This window comes from Cetorhinus maximus, chromosome 29 (genome assembly GCF_964194155.1).
Source record: "Cetorhinus maximus chromosome 29, sCetMax3.hap1.1, whole genome shotgun sequence".
NCBI classification, from domain to species: Eukaryota; Metazoa; Chordata; class Chondrichthyes; order Lamniformes; family Cetorhinidae; genus Cetorhinus; species Cetorhinus maximus.
This window is the reverse complement of record NC_135907.1, coordinates 25474393-25495181: the sequence shown is the minus strand read 5'-3', so window position 1 is coordinate 25495181 and position 20789 is coordinate 25474393. Positions and strand designations below refer to the sequence as shown.

The window sequence follows — 20789 nt, the reverse complement described above, 5'->3', positions numbered from 1 at the left end:
TTGTGTTAAATTTTATCTGTCACGTGTCTGTCTATTGTCTCCTGAAGTCTGGTTAATATCCTCCTCAGAGTTTCATGTCATCTGCAAATTTCAAAATTATGTCCTGTATAATCAACTGTTGAACATTAATATATCAAAAAGTTGATTATTTATGCTGCAATATTTTATCACATGTAGTATTATAGGTATAATAGAAAAATAAAAATGTGCATTACATATTATTATTGCATTATGAAACAAATATTTTTCTTTGCCAGCTTGCAAATGGGTCAATTTCACACTTCATCTGAGACAAACTCAGTTTCACACACAAATGTTTTTAGTCATAATAAACCAATAACATTGTACTTGGGGGTGACCATTCATATTTGACTAAAATGGTAAAGTTTGAGTGCATGGGTAAAAACACCTAGCCAAACTAACATAGGCAAATCAAGCATTCTAAAGGATGTTCAGATAAACCTCAGGGTTTTTTTTTTAGCCCATTTCATAATGCCCACCTGAACCAAGATTTTACCAACTCCTGAAACATTTCCATCCCTCAGAGTGATTCCATATGATGAGTCATGTACATTGTGTGATTTATTTGGTATACTTGAGAGATACCTATACCTGTACTAAATTTGCAAATTATCTAATGAAAAATATCACATCCAATACACGCTGCAGTGTGATATGATTTATTCAGCATAATATTACATATATCTACCCCTTAGAGTGTGCTCAGCAACATATCCATCATTAAGATAACTTTTTGATAAATGTTATTGTTTAAAGGTTAATTGGCACCAATGCTGTTTATTTTGATCCTTGAACGAAAACCTGCATCACACTTTGACATTCCCATTCTTCTCGTGTTTGGGTTATGGGAGTTTGCTTCTCTAGAACCATATGCTGAAAAAGTGTTCACATGCCATACCTTTTTCCAGAGTATCTTTTATTTTTAACAAATGTTACCTATTATAAAATAACATGGATGGATCTTTCTTCTTGGGTATCTTGAATATCTTGAATATAAATGAAAAATTAAAAAAAAAATCACTCGCTCTAGTCCATTCTATAATCCTTAGGCTGTTCTTCTAAGGCTGCTGCCACTGATCTCGCTGCTCACTGCTGCCAATGAAGGGGCTCAATTACCTGTGGACAAGACAATCTATTAACATATTGAGTTCTGATAAAAAGTCACCAACATGAAATGTTAACTCTATTTCTCTCTCCATAGATACTGCCAGATTTTCAGAGTATTTCCTACATTTTAAGTTTTTATTAACATACTGGTCTCATCCTAATCTATGTCGAGTACTGTTAGAGTTTGTTACCACTGTTTCCTACTCACTGAGCTGAACACAAGCTTTCATTAGCAACAACTTAATTTTCCCTTTTCAAAATATACCAGAGATTGAGCCAGTTAGGTGTGGCCTTTAACATTGCTCGAGTAATTTATTCAGCTAGCACAACTAGTACAATCTTGTGCTCAGGATTTCGCTCATGTGCAATTGACATTTTGGGAGAATTTCAAGAAGAAATCTTACTGCTGCTAAATCTGTCTTTATTTAACCACATGGGCAGAGCACTGTAAATGGCTGGTACACTGGAGAAAATGTACACATTTCACGCATTTGAGAGAGTATTGATTTTTCCTTTGTGTTTAATCCCAGCAGTGGTATCTAAATTTCCAGTAATAGCATGACAGGCTGGATTTCATCTGTTCTATCTTTTTATACTCAGAGTCCTTAATTGCATATTAACGTAGCATATATTTTGGATTGTACTAATTCAAAAATGAATTATTTTTCATATTTATAAATGTTTGTACATTTGCACAAATGATTTTTCCATATTAGGGAGTGATTATGATAATGATATGGATCATGCCATAAAATTGTGACACTTGGTAATGTCTGCCAGAACCTGAGATTCTGCTAAGCTTTTATGACGAAAATAATAAATTATTTTAGATTATGAAAACAAATACCTTTTTCTATACTACTTTGGAGGCAATGTAGTTTTAAACCTAATCTATAAGTCCAAATTCCAAACAAGACAAAAGACTGATCTTACCAATCAATGTTTCGATTGGATCTGCCACCCAATAAGACTGAATTCACAGATTTTGAAATTGTGAAGAAAATAACATTTCTGCCTGAACAATTATGGGATGGATGATTTGACCTGAAAGAATTTCAGGGAAAACTCAGGTTCTTTCCATAGTTTCTTAATTCCCAACCAGTGGAAACATATTGAGGATTTTACCAAAATCAAAAGATGCCTGTTATCCCAACAAAACTGCAATGACATCAAACACTATCTATGCTAGATAGTGGAGGCATTGGTTGAAATATTCCAGAACTCACTGGATTCCGGGAGGGTCCCAGCGGATTGGAAAACCGCTAATGTGACAAAAAGGGAGGGAGACAAAAGGCAGGAAACTATAGGCCAGTCAGTCTAACATCTGATGTTGGGAAAATACGAGAGTCCATTATTAAGGAAGGAATAGCAGGACATTTAGAAAAGCTTATCACTCATCAAACAGAGTCAACATGGTTTTGTGAAAGGGAAATCATGTTTGGCATGTTTGCTAGAGTTCTTTGAGGATATAACAAGCAGAGTTGATAAAGGGGAACCAGTAGACGTAGTGTATTTGGATTTCCAGAAGGCATTTGATAAGGTGCCACATGAAAGGTTATTGCACAAGATAGGAGTTCACGGTATTGGGGGTAATGTATTAGCATGGATTGAGGATTGGCTAACACACAGAAGACAGAGAGTCAGGATTAATGGGTCTTTTTAAGGTTGGAAAATGTAACTAGTGGAGTGCGACAAGGATCAGTCCTAGGGCCTCAATTATTTACTATCTATATTAATGACTTGGAGGAGGGGACAGAGTGTAATGTATCCACATTTGCTGAAGATACAAAAATAGGTGGGAGAGCATGTTGTGATGAGGACATAAGGAATCCGCAAGGGGATATAGACAGGTTGAGTGAGTGGGCAAAAACTTGGCAGATGGAGTTTAATGTAGGAAAGTGTGAGGTCATGCACTTTGGTAGGAAGAATCAAAAGGCAGACTATTATTTAAATGGAGAGAGACTCCAAAAAAAATGCAGCACAGAGGGAGCTGGGTTTCTTGTGCATGAAACACAAAAGGTTAGCATGCAGGTGCAGCAAGTAATTAAGGCGCCAAATGGAATTTTGGCCTGTATTGCTAAGAAGTTGGAGTTTAAAAATAGGGAAGTCTTGTTACAACTGTACAGGGTGTTGGTGAGGCTGCACCTGGAGTACTGTGTACAGTTTTGGTCCCTGTATTTAAGAAAGGATATACTGGCATTGGAGGCAGTTCAAAAGAGATTCACTAGGCTGATTCCTGGGATGAAGGGGTTGACTTATCAAGAATGGTTAAACAGGTTAGGCCTTTATTCATTAGAGTTTAGAAGAATGAGGGGTGATCTTATTGAAATGTACAAGATTCTGAGGGGGCTTGACAGGCTAGATGTTGAGAAGATGTTTCTACTAGGGGGGGAATCTTGAACTGGGGACATAGTTACAGAATAAGGGGACACTCATATAAAACTGAGATGTGAAGGAATTTCTTCTCTCAGAGGGTAATGAATGTCTGTAATTCTCTACCCTAGAGAGAGAAGGCTAGATCACTGAAATTATTTAAAGAGGAGGTAGATAGATTTTTGAAATATCGGGTAGTTGAGGGCTATGAGGAGCTGGCACGAAAGAGGAGTTGAGGCCTGGGGCAGATCAGCCATGATCTTATTGAATGGCTGGGTCAGGCTTGAGGGGCCGAATGGCCTACTCCTGCTCCTATTTCTTATGTTCTTATGCCCATTATTTAATTTGTCTCATCTAACAGAGAGACCTCTTACAATGTGCAAATTATATAATGTAAAAGCAAAACCCAACACTTTTGGAAGTGTGATATAATTTATCCAGTATAACAAATATCCACCCCTTCTTAGTGTGATCAGTCTGAAAATAAAAGTAAAAGAAAAGCCAAAACATGCAGACAGGAGCACATCTTCAGGCATACTTCAGGCACATCTTCTGTTTCTTTGTTCCTTTTCTTGCCCCATCTTCATTCCCTTTGGCCCTGGGTAACTAACTCTTCTGTCATTCAATCTCTCCTGTCTTCAACCCTATCACAGACCTTCCTTTTGTCCTTGTCCCAACCACCCATTGCTCAAAACTTATTACATCTCCAACTTTTCCCAGTTCTGTTGAAAGATCACAACCTGACTCACGAATTCTGTTTCTTTCTCCACAGATACTGCCTAACCTGCTAAGTATTTCCAGCATTTTGGTTTTTATTTCAGACAACTAAGTCCTTCACACAATAGCTGGCTACAACTGACACCTGCAAAACTGTCCATTACAATTGGTCATATTATCTCTTTCCTCCAACTATTTTTGGCAAGAGGAAGCAGCCACTAGAATACGGAGATTAATCTTCAGAATTTAACATTGGATTTTGAATCTTTCTACCTCCTTTCTCTTCTGAATCAATTTACCAGCGGATCTTTCACAGCATTGCTCATAGTGGATGAGAGACTGTCATAAGGTTAAGGGTTTTATGACAAGCAGTATTACCGGGAACACTGACTTTTCTGCATTATGACAATTCTGGGAAGGGAACCTTAGGATCTATCAGTAATAACGGAGAGGCTTCAGTATTCTTAAAACATTGGAGAGGAAGAGGAAAGAACACTGGCACAAGCCTTGGAATCACTGGGAGAGGAACTCTTGGATCCTAAGGAATTGGGGAGGAAGGTCCCAGGGCCCAAGAGTATTGTCGGTTCGGTGGAAGGGGAGAGATCTCAGGACTGAAAGTGTTTAGAGGGGAGATCGCATGTGGGTGGGGGGGGTAGATCTTAGGGTCTGAGAGTACTCGGGGTGGGGGTTTCTCAGGGCTCAACAGTGCTCAGGGAGGGAGATCTCAGGTTCCAAGAGCATTGTGAGCAGTTCTGGGATCAGGAAACATGGAGAATATTGACCTATGGGACTGTGAGGGAACTCCAGAATCTGGGAATAGAATGAGTTTCACAACAGGGCTATGCAGGGGTGGGGTCAAGAAGTCCATCAGATTTGGGGAGAGTTTTTAGGAACGCTGGGTGTGGGGTTGAAGAGTCTGGCTATATTGAAAACTCTCAGTATTGAAGAACAAGGTCTGACTGCCCCAGGGTGAGGGGAATGTAACCCAAATTGCCACAATCCCCTTTTTAAATATCAACTCCCTCCCAACCAATAAGGTTGGTTCCATGACCAGTTAACAACCACCTTCTTAAGGCTCTTAAGCACTCCCACCACTCTTTTCCCCATCAGCACACCATGCCTGCCTTAAAACATTTCAGCATAAATTTTCTGCATCTGAAAGTTAATGGAAAATTACAGGTTAGGGTGCAAAATGTCCTAATAAGCACACCTGACATATAACCCAAGAGCAGAAGTAGAATCTTTACTCAAATATTAGGTAGATTGCTAACTAATACAGTCTTTAACAAATATAAATTAGCTTAAAGAAACAAAAATGATCTCAAGATGCTCAAAAATTCAATAAAAAAACCTCCTTAAGTTTTAGTAACAGTCCTTGTTGGTTATTATGCTGCTGCCCTTGGTAAAAGCTGTTGAACCAACCAATGGCAAACGTTGTCAAGTGAACCATCCAAATTAAATGTGATTGTTGAATTAGTTATCAAAGCAGGAAACATAAATATTGTCCTAATGGAAATGTCTTTTCATTATCCAATACAGCCATTGGCTGTTGTCCTTTACTGCAGTGGGACAGTTTGTCTTTCAGTTTGACCATCTGTTAGAGATTTCATATAACATAGAAATTGCTCTCTTCAATGCACAAAGGCCCAGGCAAAGAGTAACAGATGAACTTGGATGAACGATTAACTAGTTAGGAACAGAACTTATGTAAATTATGGCTTAATTGCCTAGTGGAACATTTTTAAATCTGTCGTCACTGTCATAATAAATATATTATCGAACTGAAACATTGAACAATGGAACATTGAACTGAAACATTTCTAGAAACTAGTTTCAATTCGGCATCAGCAAAGACCTGTGAACAAGTCAGCTGATCATACTCCTGAATTTGGAATGGTATATGGCAAAGGGAGATCTAAAGATGGTAAATGGGGAGAAATTACAATCTGCATTATTATACTCTGACAGATACCCTGCAGTCTAACATTACATTCTGCATTTTACCTTGACTTATATCCCCAACATAAATGACAGAAATATAATGAGAAGTGACTTTCAGTTGAACAAAAGAATACAAGTACACTAAATGCTAAAACCTAAAGAAGAGCCAAGAAATGTGTGCAACCATTAGCCGAGCACTCAGGAAATTTCCCAATTTCCAATATAGCCTGTCCACCCTTATTGTTATTAACATGCGAGATGAATGGGAACATTTCAAAGTATCACCAAACTGAAAAAGACAGCCAATTTACTTTGATTCTTTCCATAAGCTATTATTGTCCTCCATGTTCAATGAGCTATGGATAACAGTTTAACTATTACTGTATTGGCTCCTGATGACAACAGTAAAAAGGGAAAATACTATTTTCTGATGAGAAATTGCTCTGTATATTGAGGAGAAGCATATTTTTCAACTACTTTGAAAAATGGACGTCTCCCTTCTATTAAAGGAATCAATTATCAGTTGCTTATATAAAGGAATATTATTGGTGTGGAACTATCATACTGCTATTAAAACATTATGACTATTGTGAGAATTTGATATATTTAGATTTTTTCAAGTGTCGCTTATTCCCTGGGGTATAGAAATGGAAATATGATACCTATAGGGCTTGTAAGATAAATTATTATTGAACTAAAATTTCAGGTACTAAAGGATATAAAATGTCACAGGTGGGTTGAGAATGACTACCCTTGACATCAAGGCGGTATTTGGCCAAGTGTGGCATCAAGGAGCCCGAGCAAAACTGGTGAATGGGAATCAGGAGTATAGCTTTCCGCTGGTTGGAGTCATATCTAGCACAAAAGTGGTTATGGTGGTTGGAGACCAATCTTCTCAGCCCCAGGACATTGCTGCAGGAGTTCCTTAGGGTAATGTCTTAGGTCCAACCATCTTCAGCTGCTTCACCAATGGCCTTCTCTCCATCACAAGGTCAGAAGTAGGGATGTTCGCTGATGATTGCACACACAGGCCTGGGCAGGTTCGGTGGGAGCGGGTGGGGATGGTCGGGGAGCACCGCCCACAATCAGCTCCGTACCGCGATTTCACACGGGCAGACCGAGTAAGGATCGTGAGTGGTAGCACTGAGCGCTACCTGTCCAGGCAAGGGGAGGAAGGAGAGCTGGGTCTCACACATGAAAGAGCATTTCTATCTCCCCTACCCCTCCACAGAACTGCCTCAGGGAGATTGAAGCGCTTTTTAAAAAGATTAATAAATACAGTCAAAATTGAATGATGACATGTCCCCCCATGTGACTGTGTCACATGAGATGGGACATGTTTTCAATGCCAAAATAAAGGTTTTATTTAATTTGTATTAGCTTTAGGAAACCTTATCCCGCTCGTGGATGAGGTTTCCTAAAAGATGTAAAGGCCGCTTGGCCTTTTCGCCTGCCCGCCCACCGTAAGGCTGGACAGGCAGCGTAAATCTCAAGTTAATTAGGTTGTTAATGGCCTTAGAAGGCCTTTCAATTATCAGTGGACGTGCAGCTGACTCCAGCGCGTGCCTGCCGAATGAAACATCACGTGAGTGCACAATGACGTCAGGACGCACGCCTGACATCATCACACGTCAAGTTACGTTCCGGCATGTCGGGCACGAGCCCACACGCCTGAGGTAAAATTCTGGCCCCAGTGTTCTGTACCATTCTTGACTCCTCAGATAGTGAAATAATCTGTGCCCACATAGAGCAACACCCGGACAGCATTTGGGCTTGGGGCGAAATTCACACCACACAATGACCATCTCCAACAAGAGAGAATCTAACCATCTCCCCTTGACATTCAACAGCATTACCATCACTGAATCTCCCACTGTCAACCTCTTGGGGATACCACTGACCAGAAACTTAACTGAACCAGACACATAAACACTGTGGCTACAAGACCAGGTCACAGGGTGGGAATTCTGCAATGAGTAACTCATCTCCTGACTCCCCAAAGCCTGTCCACCATCTACAGTGCGCAAGTCAGGAGTGTTGTGACATCCTCTCCGCTTAACTGGGTAAGTGCAGCTACAGTAACATTCAAAAAGATTGACATCATCCAGGACAAAATGACATGATTGATTGGCACTCCACCCACCAGCTTAAACAATCACTCCCTCCACCATCAGCACACAGTGGCAGCAATGTCTACCGTACACAAGGTGGATCGCAGCAACTCACATCTTGCTTCGACAGCACCTTCCAAACCTGCAACCCCTACCCCCTAGAAGGACAAGGGCAGCAGATGGATGGGAACACCACCATCTGCAAGTTCCCCTCCAAGCCACACAACATCCTGACTTGGAACTACCTCGCCATTCCTTCACTGTCGCTGGTTTAAAATCCTGGAGTCAGCACTTAACATATATGACTAGAGCAGTTGGAAAGTATAATGCCAAAACTGTACCCTGCCTGGTTAGAATATATATAAATATATATATATATATATCCATTTATACATATATATACACATTGAATATTGTGTTCAGTTTAGACACCAAAATGTGAGGGAGGTCATGGTTTAAATTTCAAATTCCTGATAAGTGTAAGAGAAAAAAGTTCGACAAAAAAGTTTTTCAGCAATCATCATACAATCAAATAATATTACAACAGTTTTAAGATTAAAGTACTATTCTATGATTCTGTGAGTATATAACTAGGAGCTGTACAACAGAGACTTCAAAAACTACTACCCCCAAACAATAATATACTGGCTGACAAAAAAAACCAAAAACAGCTGCACGGCCTGACATTCAGACAATGGGACTTTATGGAGCCCAGGTGTGCTAGTCACATCTGGGAGAAGAGGAACTGTAATTGACAAAATTAACAGGATAAAAAGAAATCCTCAGTTATAAAATCTCACTCATTATATGGAGGGTTTTGCTGGATCAGAAACACTATAATGTACTTGACATCCTTAGATAATTCTTCAGCCTGAGTAAAGGAAATTATCTCTCTCTTTCAAAAAGCAGAATACTGCACATGCTAGAAACCTGAAGCAACGACAGAAAATGTTGGAAACACTCAGCACAGTCTGGCAGCAGCTGTGGAGAGAAAAACAGAGTTAATGTTTCAGGTCAATGACCTTTCATCAGAACTGGGTAAAGTTAGAGATGTAACAGGATTCGAGCAACAGGTGTGTGGGGCAAGGACAAAGGAAGGCCTGTGATAGGGTGGAAGACAGGAGAGATTGAAAATGAAGGATTAGTCTTCCAGGACCAAAGAGAATGGAGACGGGGTGAGAAAAAAAACAGAGAAACAAAAGATGTGCCTGGAGCAGGTATACTGCTGACAGAAAGCAAAAATGAGAGAAAATCAAAATATGCAAAGTAAAGGGAACAAGTTCAGGGGGACAGAGGTTATGATTTGAAATTGTTGAACTCAATGTTGAGTCCAGAAGGACATGAGTGCCTAATCGAGGTGCTGGCCAAGGACAGAATACCTGGTGCCCTCCAACAATGACAAAACATGAGGTCACCAACCACAGAAATGACAAAGATCATTGTTTCCAAGACAGTATTTCAACAATCTTTCTGCCCAAGGACAATCCAAGTATGGGGCAAGCTGTCAAAGGAAACAGTCACAACCCCATCACTGGAAATCATCACGATCCATCTTTAGATTATTTCCCGTTAGTGGTTTTCATGACCAGGACTGCCATCTGAGCAGGCTGTGCCTGCTTTAGCTCACGTTACCCAGATAAATGTTGGCAGAATACGGATATTAGTCTGTGATGCTAACACAACTAAAGCAGAAGTGATGTAGGCACATCTTTTGTTTCTTGTTTCTTTTCTTTCCCCGTCACCATTCCCTTTGGCCTTGGAAGATTAACTCCTCTTCATTCAATCTCTCCTGCCTTCCCTATCACGGACCTCCCTTTTGTTGTTGCTCCATCCACCCCTTGCTCACAACCTAATACATCTCGAACTTTTCCCAGATCTGATGAAAGGTCATTGACCTGAAATGTTGACCCAGGTTTTTGCTAAGATGGAGAGGCTCCCATTGTGGTCAAAATGGCTGAAAATTCTAAGTCCCACCCCCAAACATTGCATGTTCCGTCTTTACCGGGGTGACTCTGGAGCTGGGAGGTTCTCAGATGCCCATTTGGCAGAGGCATCTGGTCACTTAAATCACCAGCTGCCTCCACTGAAGTGGGATTTTGAAAGGCCAGGAACGTGAAACCCAGAGTCTGCAAATTACACCAGATAACAGGAAGTCTGCCCTTGCCGGGTTTGGTTGGATACCTTTGTAGAGGTAACTTGGACACCTTTGGATAGGGTCCTGGGACACCTTTGAGAGAGGTAAAGCGCCCTTTGGGCTTGTTGGAATTGGAACTGCCAAGCTGTCAAAGAACTGTCCAACTGTCAATGAACTCTCCAGCTGTCAAAGAATTGTTAAAGAACTGTTCAACTTTCAGAGCTGTCAAGGAAGTGTCCAAGGATACTAGGTGAGTTGGCATAAAGGAGGTAATGGCAAAAGGTGGAGGGCATGGGTTGGCATGGAGATATGAGGGGCCATGGGTTGGTGTGGATGAGGCATAGGGAGTGAGTGAGGGGGGGGGTGAGGGCTGGAAGGAAGTTTTATGTTTTATTATTTTTAAATTTATTTAAACACAGTGCCGGAGTGCAGAAGCAGGCCTTCACACCCAGCAGCCTCCACATGCGTTCCGGAGCTGCCCACTCCAACTCCTATTTCAGCCTACCCCCGAACCAAAAACATGACCTGTGGGCAGATGTTTTTAAAGATCAGGTTCACAGAGCCGGGAAATCTGAAGCCTCTGCACATTCGGCCCGGGGACAAACATCTGGGCCGTTGAAACTGTTTTTCTTTCTCCATAGATGCTGTCTTACCTGCTCAGTATTTCCAACAGTTTCTTTTTATTTATTCATGGGGTATGGGCTTCGCTGGCTGGGTCAGCATTTATTGCCCATCCCTAATTGCCCTTGAGAAGGTGGTGGTGAGCTGCCTTCTTGAGCCGCTGCAGTCCATGTGGTGTAGGTACACCCACAGTGCTGTTAGGGAGGGAGTCCCAGGATTTTGACCCAGCGACAGTGAAGGAATGGCGATATATTTCCAAGTCAGGATGGTGAGTGACTTGGAGGGGAACTTCAAGGTGGTGGTGTTCCCATCTATCTGCTGCCCTTGTCCTTCTAGATGGTAGCGGTCGAGGGCATGGAAGGTACTATCGAAGGAGCCTTGGTGAATTTCAGCTTTTATCTCCAGTTTTGTTGCTCTCCAGAAGTTGGGCACCACAAAATTGGATTAACAGACTTTCTGGCATGTATACTGTTTAAGTGTGTCATTATATGCTTCAGAGAATCATTGTTACTGCTACTGAAATCACATTCTCAGAACTACCCAGTTCCAAAATTGTGTTTGCATGCCTTAAATTGCATTGTTAAATTAAGCATTTAGTCTTTCTTAACAAATGAAGGAAGTGTCCCTCATATGATTCATTAAAGGAAAAGAGAGAGAGTGTGGCTCAGCCTCATGGATGCCAATGGCCTTTTCTGGTCCTGTACATCACTATATTTCTATTATGTGATCAGACCTTTTACACTTCTCAATGTTTGCCAATGTTTCAAAGAAACATAGAAACTAGGAGCAGGAGTAGGCCATTCGGCCCTGTGAGCCTGCTCCACATTCAATATGATCATGGCTGATCCTCTATCTCAACGCCGTGCTCCCACTCTCTCCCCATACCCCTTGTCGCCTTTAGAGTCCAGAAATCTATCTATTTCCTTCTTAAATATATTCAGTGACTTGGTCTCCACAGCTTCTGTGGTAGAGAATTCCACAGGTTCACCACCCTCTGAGTGAAGAAGTCTCTCCTCATCTCAGTCCTAAATGGTCTACCCTAAATGGTCTGAGACTGTGACCCCTTGTTCTAGACCCCTCCAGCCAGAGGAAACATCATCCCTGCATCCAGTCTGTTCCTCCCTGTTAGAATCTTATACGTTTCAATGAGATCTCCTCTCATTCTTCTAAACTCCAGTGAATACAGACCTAGTTGGCCCAATCTCCTCATACTACAATCCTGGCATCCCAGGAATCAGTCTGGTGAACCTTCACTGCACTCCCTCTATGGCAAGTATATCCTTTCTTAGGTAAGGAGACAAAACTGCACACAATACTCCAGGTGTGGGCTCACTAAGGCCCTGTACAGCTGCAGTAAGACATCCTTGCTCCTGTACTCAAGTCCTCTCACAATGAAGGCCAATATACCATTTGCCTTCTTAACTGCTTGCTGCACCTGCATGCTTGCTTTCAGTGACTGGTGTACAAGGACACCCAGGTCCCTTTGTACATCAACATTTCCCAATCTATCAGCATTTAAATAATACTCTGCCATTCTGTTTTTCCTACCAAAGTGGATAACTTCACACTTGTCCACATTATACTCCATCTGCCATTTATTTACCCACTCACTCAACTTGTCTAAATTACCTTGAAGCCTCTTAACATCCTCCTCAAAACTCACATTTCCACTAAGTTTCGTGTTATTAACAAACTTGGAAATATTACATTTGGTTCCCTCATCCAAATCATTGATATATATTGTGAGTAGCTGGGTCCCAGCACTGATCCCTGCGGTACCCCACTAGTCACTGCCTGCCACTCCGAAAAAGACCCATTTATTCCTACTCTCTGTTTCTTGTCTGCTAACCAATTCTCAATCCATGCCAATTTATTACCCCCAATCCCATGTGCTTTAATTTTACACACTAACCTCTTATGTGGGACTTTATCAAAAGCTTTCTGAAAATCCAAATACACCACATCCACTGGTTCTCCCTTATCTATTCTGCTGGTTACATCCTCAAAAAATCTCCTGTAGATTTGTCAAACATGATTTCCCTTTCATAAATCCATGTTGACTTTGTCTAATTCCTTTGATATTTTCTAACTGTCCTGTTACCATATCCTTTATAATACTCTAGTATTTTCCCTCCTACTTAGGTTAACCAGTTTGTAATTTGCTGTTTTCTCCCTTGCTCCTTTTTTAAATAGTGGGGTTACATTTTCCACCCTCCAAACTGCCAGGACCACTCCAGAATCTACAGAATTTTGGAAAATGACAACCAACACATCCACTATTTCCACGACCACTTCCTTTACTATCCTGGGACGTAGATTATCGGGCCCTGGGGATTTATTGGCTTTCAGTCCCATTAATTTCTCCAACACTAATGTTTTAGTAATACTAATTTCCTTCAATTCTTCCTTCTCACTAGACTTTTGGTTCTCTAGTATTTCTGGATAGTTATTTGTGTCTCCCTCTTTTCAATGACCTTAGGAAAATTGGCTACCAAAACCACATCAATATTCCATTGTGACTTTGCAAGTGAATTATACAGTTAAAATAATGTTCCAAACGCCTTTGGAATACATCTTCGTATTTGATTATGCGTGTTTAATACAGCTTCAGCTTGATTGGCTACTCAGTGAATAGTCATCCACTTATGCCAACGAACATCTATCCAGATCATTCTAAATATAATCAATCGTCCACATTCCAATCACCAAGCTACACATCAGCAATATATATTATCTTTAGGAGCATCTTTCTCCACAGCATTTATACAGAATAGGTGCTGCAAAGACACTTCAGTGGAAATTCACCAGTCAGTTGAAATCCCACCCCCAATAATGCCATATTCATTCTGATTTGTATTGCCAAACCAAACCAACCAAACAATTAATTTGTTTAAAAGTTGGAGAAGTAAGTCTCCAACAACATATCTGAAAATTGAAGATCCAAATATTGGCATCTTTAATTTATTGAAAGAAAGGCCTATTGTAAAAGCCTATTGATTCCTTTCATGTTGTGTGATATTTGGGTGAACATTGATCATGACAGATCAAAGAGGCCATTCAGCTCATCGGCCCAGGGTAAAAGAACCTAACTTCTTCCTTCCGCTAACTGACTCCCGAATGAATCTGCAGCTTTCACTCTCACTATCTAACCTAGAGATTTATTCTGAGTGTTACCACTCTCTGCTTAAAGAAATTCTGCTTATGTCAGTCCTAAACTTTCCTCCATTTTTAAAAATTCGTTCTTGGGCTGTGAGTATCAGACCAGTATTTGTTGCCATCTCTAGCTGCTCTTGAAAAGTTAATAAAGAGCTGTCTCTATAAGCTGCTGCAGTCCATCTGGTGTAGGAACACCCAGAGTGCTGTTAGGAAGTGAGCTCCAGGTTTTTAACCCAACGAAGTGAAAGAACAACAGGATAGTTCCAAGTCAAGACGGTGTGTAGGTTGGAAATGAACCTACAAGTGATGTTCCCATGCACCTGCTGCCCTTGTCTGTCTAGATGGTAGTGGTCGTGGGATTGGAAGGTGCTGTCGAAGGAGGCTTGGTGAGTTGCTGCCGTGTGTCTTACAGATGGTACACACTGCGAAGGAGTGAATGGGTGGTGGATGGGTGCCGATTCAGCGGGCTGTCCAGTTTTAACCTGTGCTACTTTGTTCTGTCAAACTGTGAAGTAATGATCCAGATGAACCTTACCTAGATTACCTAGTGCTCCAGATTAACCTTACCTACAATTTTTAATATCTTGTATAGTTTCATAAGGTTCCCTATCTATCATTTCTTTTTAAGGCTAATGAGACCTAGTTTCTCATAACTCAATCCTTTGAACCAAGGGATTGGACTGGTGACTCTTCTCTGTATTTCCTCTAGGGTTTGAATATTTCCCTCACATTCTGGTGTCCAAACTGAACACAATATTCAATGTGTATATATATATATATATAATATATATATATATATATATATATATATATATATGTGTGTTTATATATGTATATATATGTATTCTAACCAGGCAGGGTACAGTTTTGGCATTACACGTTCCAACTGCTCTAGTCATATATGTTAAGTGCTGATTCCAATCAGATCTCTTTCTGCTTCACCTTTAGCTACTTCTGCACCAACCATATAGTATGTCTCCTTATATAATATATAGCATGCCTCCTTATATAATATATAGTATGTCTCTTTTTTCTTGGTGGGATTAAATTCCTGATCCTTCTAATTAAACCACTGTTTGAAATATAGTAACCAGAACAACAACTTTTCTTTGCTTATTTCCAGAAGGAAATAAAATGTGTATCAGCTGCTCAGTAGGTTGGTTAGCTCACTTGGCTAGATGGCTAGCACGTGGTTCAGAATCACACCAACAGCGTGGGTTTAATTCCTGTTCTGACAGAGGTAGACTTGGGGTCTGCCTCCTCACCCTGCCCGAGAGTGGAAGGCAATGGCAAACCACCACTGACAAAACACCCAAGAAATCAGCTCTGAATGAAGCATCAGCAGGCAATGAGCCAAGGAGCAGAGCACACATGAATGAATGAATCAGCTGCTCTGATTCTCTGTTGATATTTAATGCCTTGAAGTTATTTCTTAAATGTCCCAGTCCTTCCTATCTGATCTACATGAGGTGAAGCCTTCAATTAAACTCATTTCTGATTCCGGTCCATGGAGATAGGTATTTTTACTGCACCAAAATAAATTGTCACTGTCAATTAATAAACTGAGGTACACACCTTATTTATAAACAGTGAGTAAAAGGCTGCCAATATTTATAGTACGTGTTTACTCTAATTATTTATGATTTCATCAATTAAAATGCATCATTATTCACTCCCAACCATCCAATATAGCAATGTTAATCATAACTGCAAATAATTGTGCTGAGAGAGATTGTACGTTTCATGAAATTGCATTAATTGCTAAAACTAAGGTTACAATAGAGCAGCATATACTATCCACCTTCTACCATTGAGTACTGACACAAAAAATTCAAAATACTACATATAAATGTACTGGAAGTGTCTGTTTCTGGTAGGATACGTGTAGGGTAGTGTTAAACCAGTCTGAATCTCTCTTCTTTATGCAGGCGGCCAGTCTCAGCTGATACAATGATTAGGGTACCAGAGTTAGCCTCGGTGTTGTTGAACCAGGTGAGTTGAGAATCTGCCTGGGTTCCAACACTGAGTGCTCTCCAACAACATCTCGACTACCTCTCCCCTCTGGAACATCCTATACACAGATTCTGATTGAGGCCATGGTGGGGCTCATCTGATTCCATAACCCACCGCTGTTCACTGTTTAAGCTCTATAATGAAGAATAGTTACTTACTCAAGGATCAGTACCTCAGCAGAAATCACTGCCTTATGAAGAGATCAGTAGAGGGAGGAAAAAACAAATACTGGAACTATGGAATTTTATCAACATTTTAGATGTACAATTGGAATCAGTGTTAATGTAACAAACAAAGTGAAATCTGTGCATATTTTTTTTCTTATCTACCCATCCTTATTATATATTCTGCAATATGCATAGTTACAATCTGATAGAATTCAATATTGATTTTTACTAACAAAGCTCCATTTATTCAGTGGGTCTATAAAACTATAACTACTATTGGTTTTTCTCAGTTCTGCTTTTCAGTAACATTCCCAATTTCAAGTCTTCCTATCTGAGCTTTTCTTTAGTTATAAATTTGCTTTTTCCAATGGTGACATAGGAAACTGGGAATTTGAGGATTAGTTGGCTTCTGCCCGTGAAACTTTAATACCGATTAACCGATGTTTTTAAAATCCTTAACATTTCTTTGGCTATAGGCAACATTGAGTGTTAAAGTAAAAGTGAAATCCTGCAGATGCTGGAGATCTGAAATAAAAACAGAAAGTGCTAGAAGATCTCAGCAGGTCTGGCAGCTTCTGTGGAGAATCATATTGGACTCGAAATGTTAACTCTGTTTGCAGCACTTTCTGTTTTTAACTCAGTGTTAAAGGAACACTGTCACCCTGTAAAGTATTCCAGGTTCTTTTACCAAGTTTGAATATATAAATATGGAATGACAATGTTGGTGAAGGACTGACATAATTGTGTCACTGATCACTTCTTCCACAATTGTGGTACATCCTTCCAGAAAGACCCTAATTCCTCCACAATGGCATTGAGTTGATTCCTAATTGATTCCTGAGTTTTCAGCTCCACTTTTTTATCTAGAAGTCCATTTCATATGTTAATTTGCAAAAAGGAGAATTTCCTGATATCAGTTCTTTTATCCGGTTAGGATTGTGGCCTTGTCCTACTCTTGCAATTTAGTTAAAAGATTTTCCAGATTCACCCTTTTCATACCATTATCTATCTTATATAAATGGAGATTTAACAATTTCCCACTTACATTAATTGTCAGATTTTCATTTTCAGGACTAAAACTGTACAGCCCTGATTACGCATTGATTTTTTTTTATTGTCTTGGCTTTTCACCATCAATTTTTCTCTCCTCCATAAACTTGCACTTTGCAGGACTTAGCAAAACATCCCAAGTCACTTCACAAGTGGGAGGGGAAGTGAACAGAAAGGATTGGCTCTTGCTAGTGAACACTTCTATTGACATTGGTCCCTTCTAACACCTAATCCCAAAGGGAAATGTTCATGTTATAAACCTAGATAGAGTGTTGGCAAGCTTTTCGAAAGTGAGGATCATTAATGCCATGTGCACTGTTATCCTCACTTAATGGTCATATGTACACAGATTCTATCGGTTCACTGAATAGTGTTAGAGAGCGAGAACAATGTCTGGCTTTGCCCTTCAGGCCAGGAACGCTGAACCCACTGAACCACTCAAAAAACCTCCCCTGCCAAGAATCAGCTAACTCAGCACAAACTGAGATCAAAGCCAATACTTTCCTGCTCTTCATGTGACTGAGCATTGAACAAAAATAACACAGGAAAAGCTCCAAGCTACTTCACAGAGACATTATAAAACCAAAGCTGACATCAAGGAAATATTAAAAGGATTTGAGAACAAATGATAGGTCCAGGGGAGACAGTGGTGTGGTGGTAATGTTACTGGATTGGTAATCCAGAGACCCAACAATCCTCCAGGGGACACAGTTTCAAATCCCACCATGGCAGCGGCCAGAATTAGAATTCAGTTGATAAATTTGGAATATAAAGCTAGCCTCATTAATGATGACCATGAAATTATCATTGATCATCCCATAAAAACCCATCTGCTTCAATAATGACCTTTTAGAGAAGGAAATCTGCCACCCTTGCCTGGTCTGGCCTACATGGTGACTCCAGACCCACAGCAATGGCCTAGCAAGCCACTCTGTTCAAGGGCAATTAGGGATACCCACATCCCATGAAAAAATAAAGAAACAAAAAATTTTAAATCAAGACTTTCCTGGACCAAGAGCCAATAAGTCAGTGAGCACAGGGGTAATGGGACATGGTTGAAAAGCTAATCTCGGTGTCAATTACTATGCCAGGATTGTGAATGATCTGACATGGCCAAAGAGAGAGAGAGACAGAGAGAGAGAGCGCAAGAGAAATGGAGTTGTTGAGTATGGACCAGGGTTTGTGCCAAAGATCAAAAGCAATGATGTCAGTCTTCCAATTATTTAATTGTCGGGGTTTTCTGCTCATCCAAAGCTGGATGTCAAAAAACTGTTTGACAAATCAGAGGCCGTGGAGGGATTGTGAGAGGTAATGGGGTGGGAGAACAGGCTATCATCAGCATCTCACTAGTTACTTGTTAACATTTCTTTGAAATAAAAATTGAATTCCCGAACCATTTGCTATCAACCCCTAATTAGCTATTCACTGGCCTGAGATACATTATGCATCATCACATCAAACAGGATTTCACTGGTTAGGAGTTAAATGCATCACATTATCTGGTTACTCATTGCCCAGGAGATTAATGGATGCACAAAACAAGTTATTAATTGGTCAGTAGCTTAGTGCATTACATTAAACTGGTTACTTATTGACCATGAGCTGATTGTATTCCAAGTTAAATTATTCATTGGCCAGGAGCGAGGTGTGTTACATTAAACAGGTTATTTACTGCTTATTATGAATTATACTGATTTACAAACCCTTCGTTCAGGGAAATCGTCATCATCCTCCTCAATAACCTCCCTCTCTGATAGGATTGTATCTCCAGTAATGTCATCAGTTTCCTAAAATAAAACACCAAAGCTCAGAACGTTACTGACAGAATAACACAAACGGTTTGTACCAAATATCCACATAATAGGTTCAATCACAAGTACCAGACAACTGTAATCCTGCAAGCTGGAGTGATTTAATGTTACCAGTGTATGTGGTGGATTGTATGAAGGAATTTGGCATTTACATTTAATCCAGACAAATGTAGAAAAGCGAAACAAACAGAAATTACTCAGTCTTTAAAATTACTTGAAAATATTAGCAAATGAGCTCATAAATACAAATTTTTGGTACTACCTCACCATACCATTTTTTGGAGGTAAGTAGTCAAGTTATTCCTCATGCAAATGATCAGATACAGGTTGATACAGCTGCCTTTATACTGCCTGCAAAGTGCTTCCACTGGTGTACCAGTCATTGGCACTTCCCACACCATCCTTCCTTAAAACTGACACATTAATGTTGCAAGAAATTTGTATAAGCTACAAAAACGCACATTACTTAATGTTGGCAAAATGCAGAGAGTTTCTTCCCCTTCATTCCAAACTGAACACCAACACAGATCCAAAATGTGAAAATTAGAAAGTATAGATTAAGCACCGGCCACTTAACACGTTGAACTTATTTGCACTTATGAGTTCACAATTGCTAAAATCAGCAACAATTTGCATTTAAATAGTGCCTACAACATAGTTAAAGTCCCAAGGTTCTTCACAGGAGCATTATCAAACAAAATTTGACACTGAGCTAATTAAGGAGATAACAAGACCGATGATTAAAAGCTTTTTTAAAGAGTTAGGTTTCAGGGTGCATCACTAAGTCAAGGAGAAACGTGGAGTGGTTTAGGGAGACAATTCCAGAGCTTAGGCCTGAGGCAATGCTGCCAGTGTGGAGTGATTAAAATCAGAATTGGAGGAACACAAAGATTGTGAAGTGTTGTAGGACTGGATGAGATTGCAGAGAATGGGGAGGGATTTGTAAACAAGTGTGAGAAATTTGAAATTGAGACCTTGCCAAAGTAGGAGCCAATGTAGATCAGTGAGCACAGGGATAATGGATGAACAGGAGTTGGTTGCAAGTTGGATACAAGCAGCAGAGTTTTAGATGAGTTCTGTTTTATGAAGGGTAAAAGATGGATAGCTAACCAGGATAGCACTGGAATAGTCAGGTTTAGCAGCAACTAACTAAGATAAGGACGAGGGTTTCAACAGCAGGTCTAAGGCAGGAGTAGAGACAGGTGATGTCATGTGGGTGAAAGAGGGAAGTTTTAATAATGGTGTGCATACTTGGTCGGAAATTCATCTTGGAAAGCAATTAGACACCAAGACCTGATTATCAGCCTCAGTCGCCAAGGAGAGGGAGACAGTCCGTGGTTATGGAGTGGAATCCCCTGAGAGAAGTTCAGCTTTGGCCACATTAGTGTAGTGATTACAGTTTACCTCATGTCTTACATTGTTATTACTATCATACATTTACATTCTCATTACTACTTTATCACTACCCCATCTCCCCCGTTCAAGTCCTTGAATTCAGAGATTCCAGCAGTCTAGAGGCCAGAAAACCCTTCCATATCTCGTTCCCACAGCTCTCCGAGGAGTGGTA

At 40.3% G+C, this 20789-nt stretch overlaps 1 protein-coding gene across 2 annotated transcripts in view; it reads right to left on the bottom strand.

The window, feature by feature from the left end:
- Positions 1-564: 564 nt before the first annotated feature.
- LOC144669468 (uncharacterized) overlaps positions 565-20789 on the bottom strand; it is a 44369-nt gene continuing 24144 nt past the window's right edge. For both annotated transcript variants that reach the window (XM_078531923.1, XM_078531924.1), the window contains exons 3-4: positions 19115-19198; positions 565-1137 (exon numbers count right to left, since the gene is read on the bottom strand). In XM_078531923.1, the coding sequence (XP_078388049.1) occupies positions 1108-1137; positions 19115-19198 (114 nt within the window). In that variant the 3' untranslated portion in view covers positions 565-1107. The remainder of the gene's footprint in view (positions 1138-19114; positions 19199-20789) is intronic.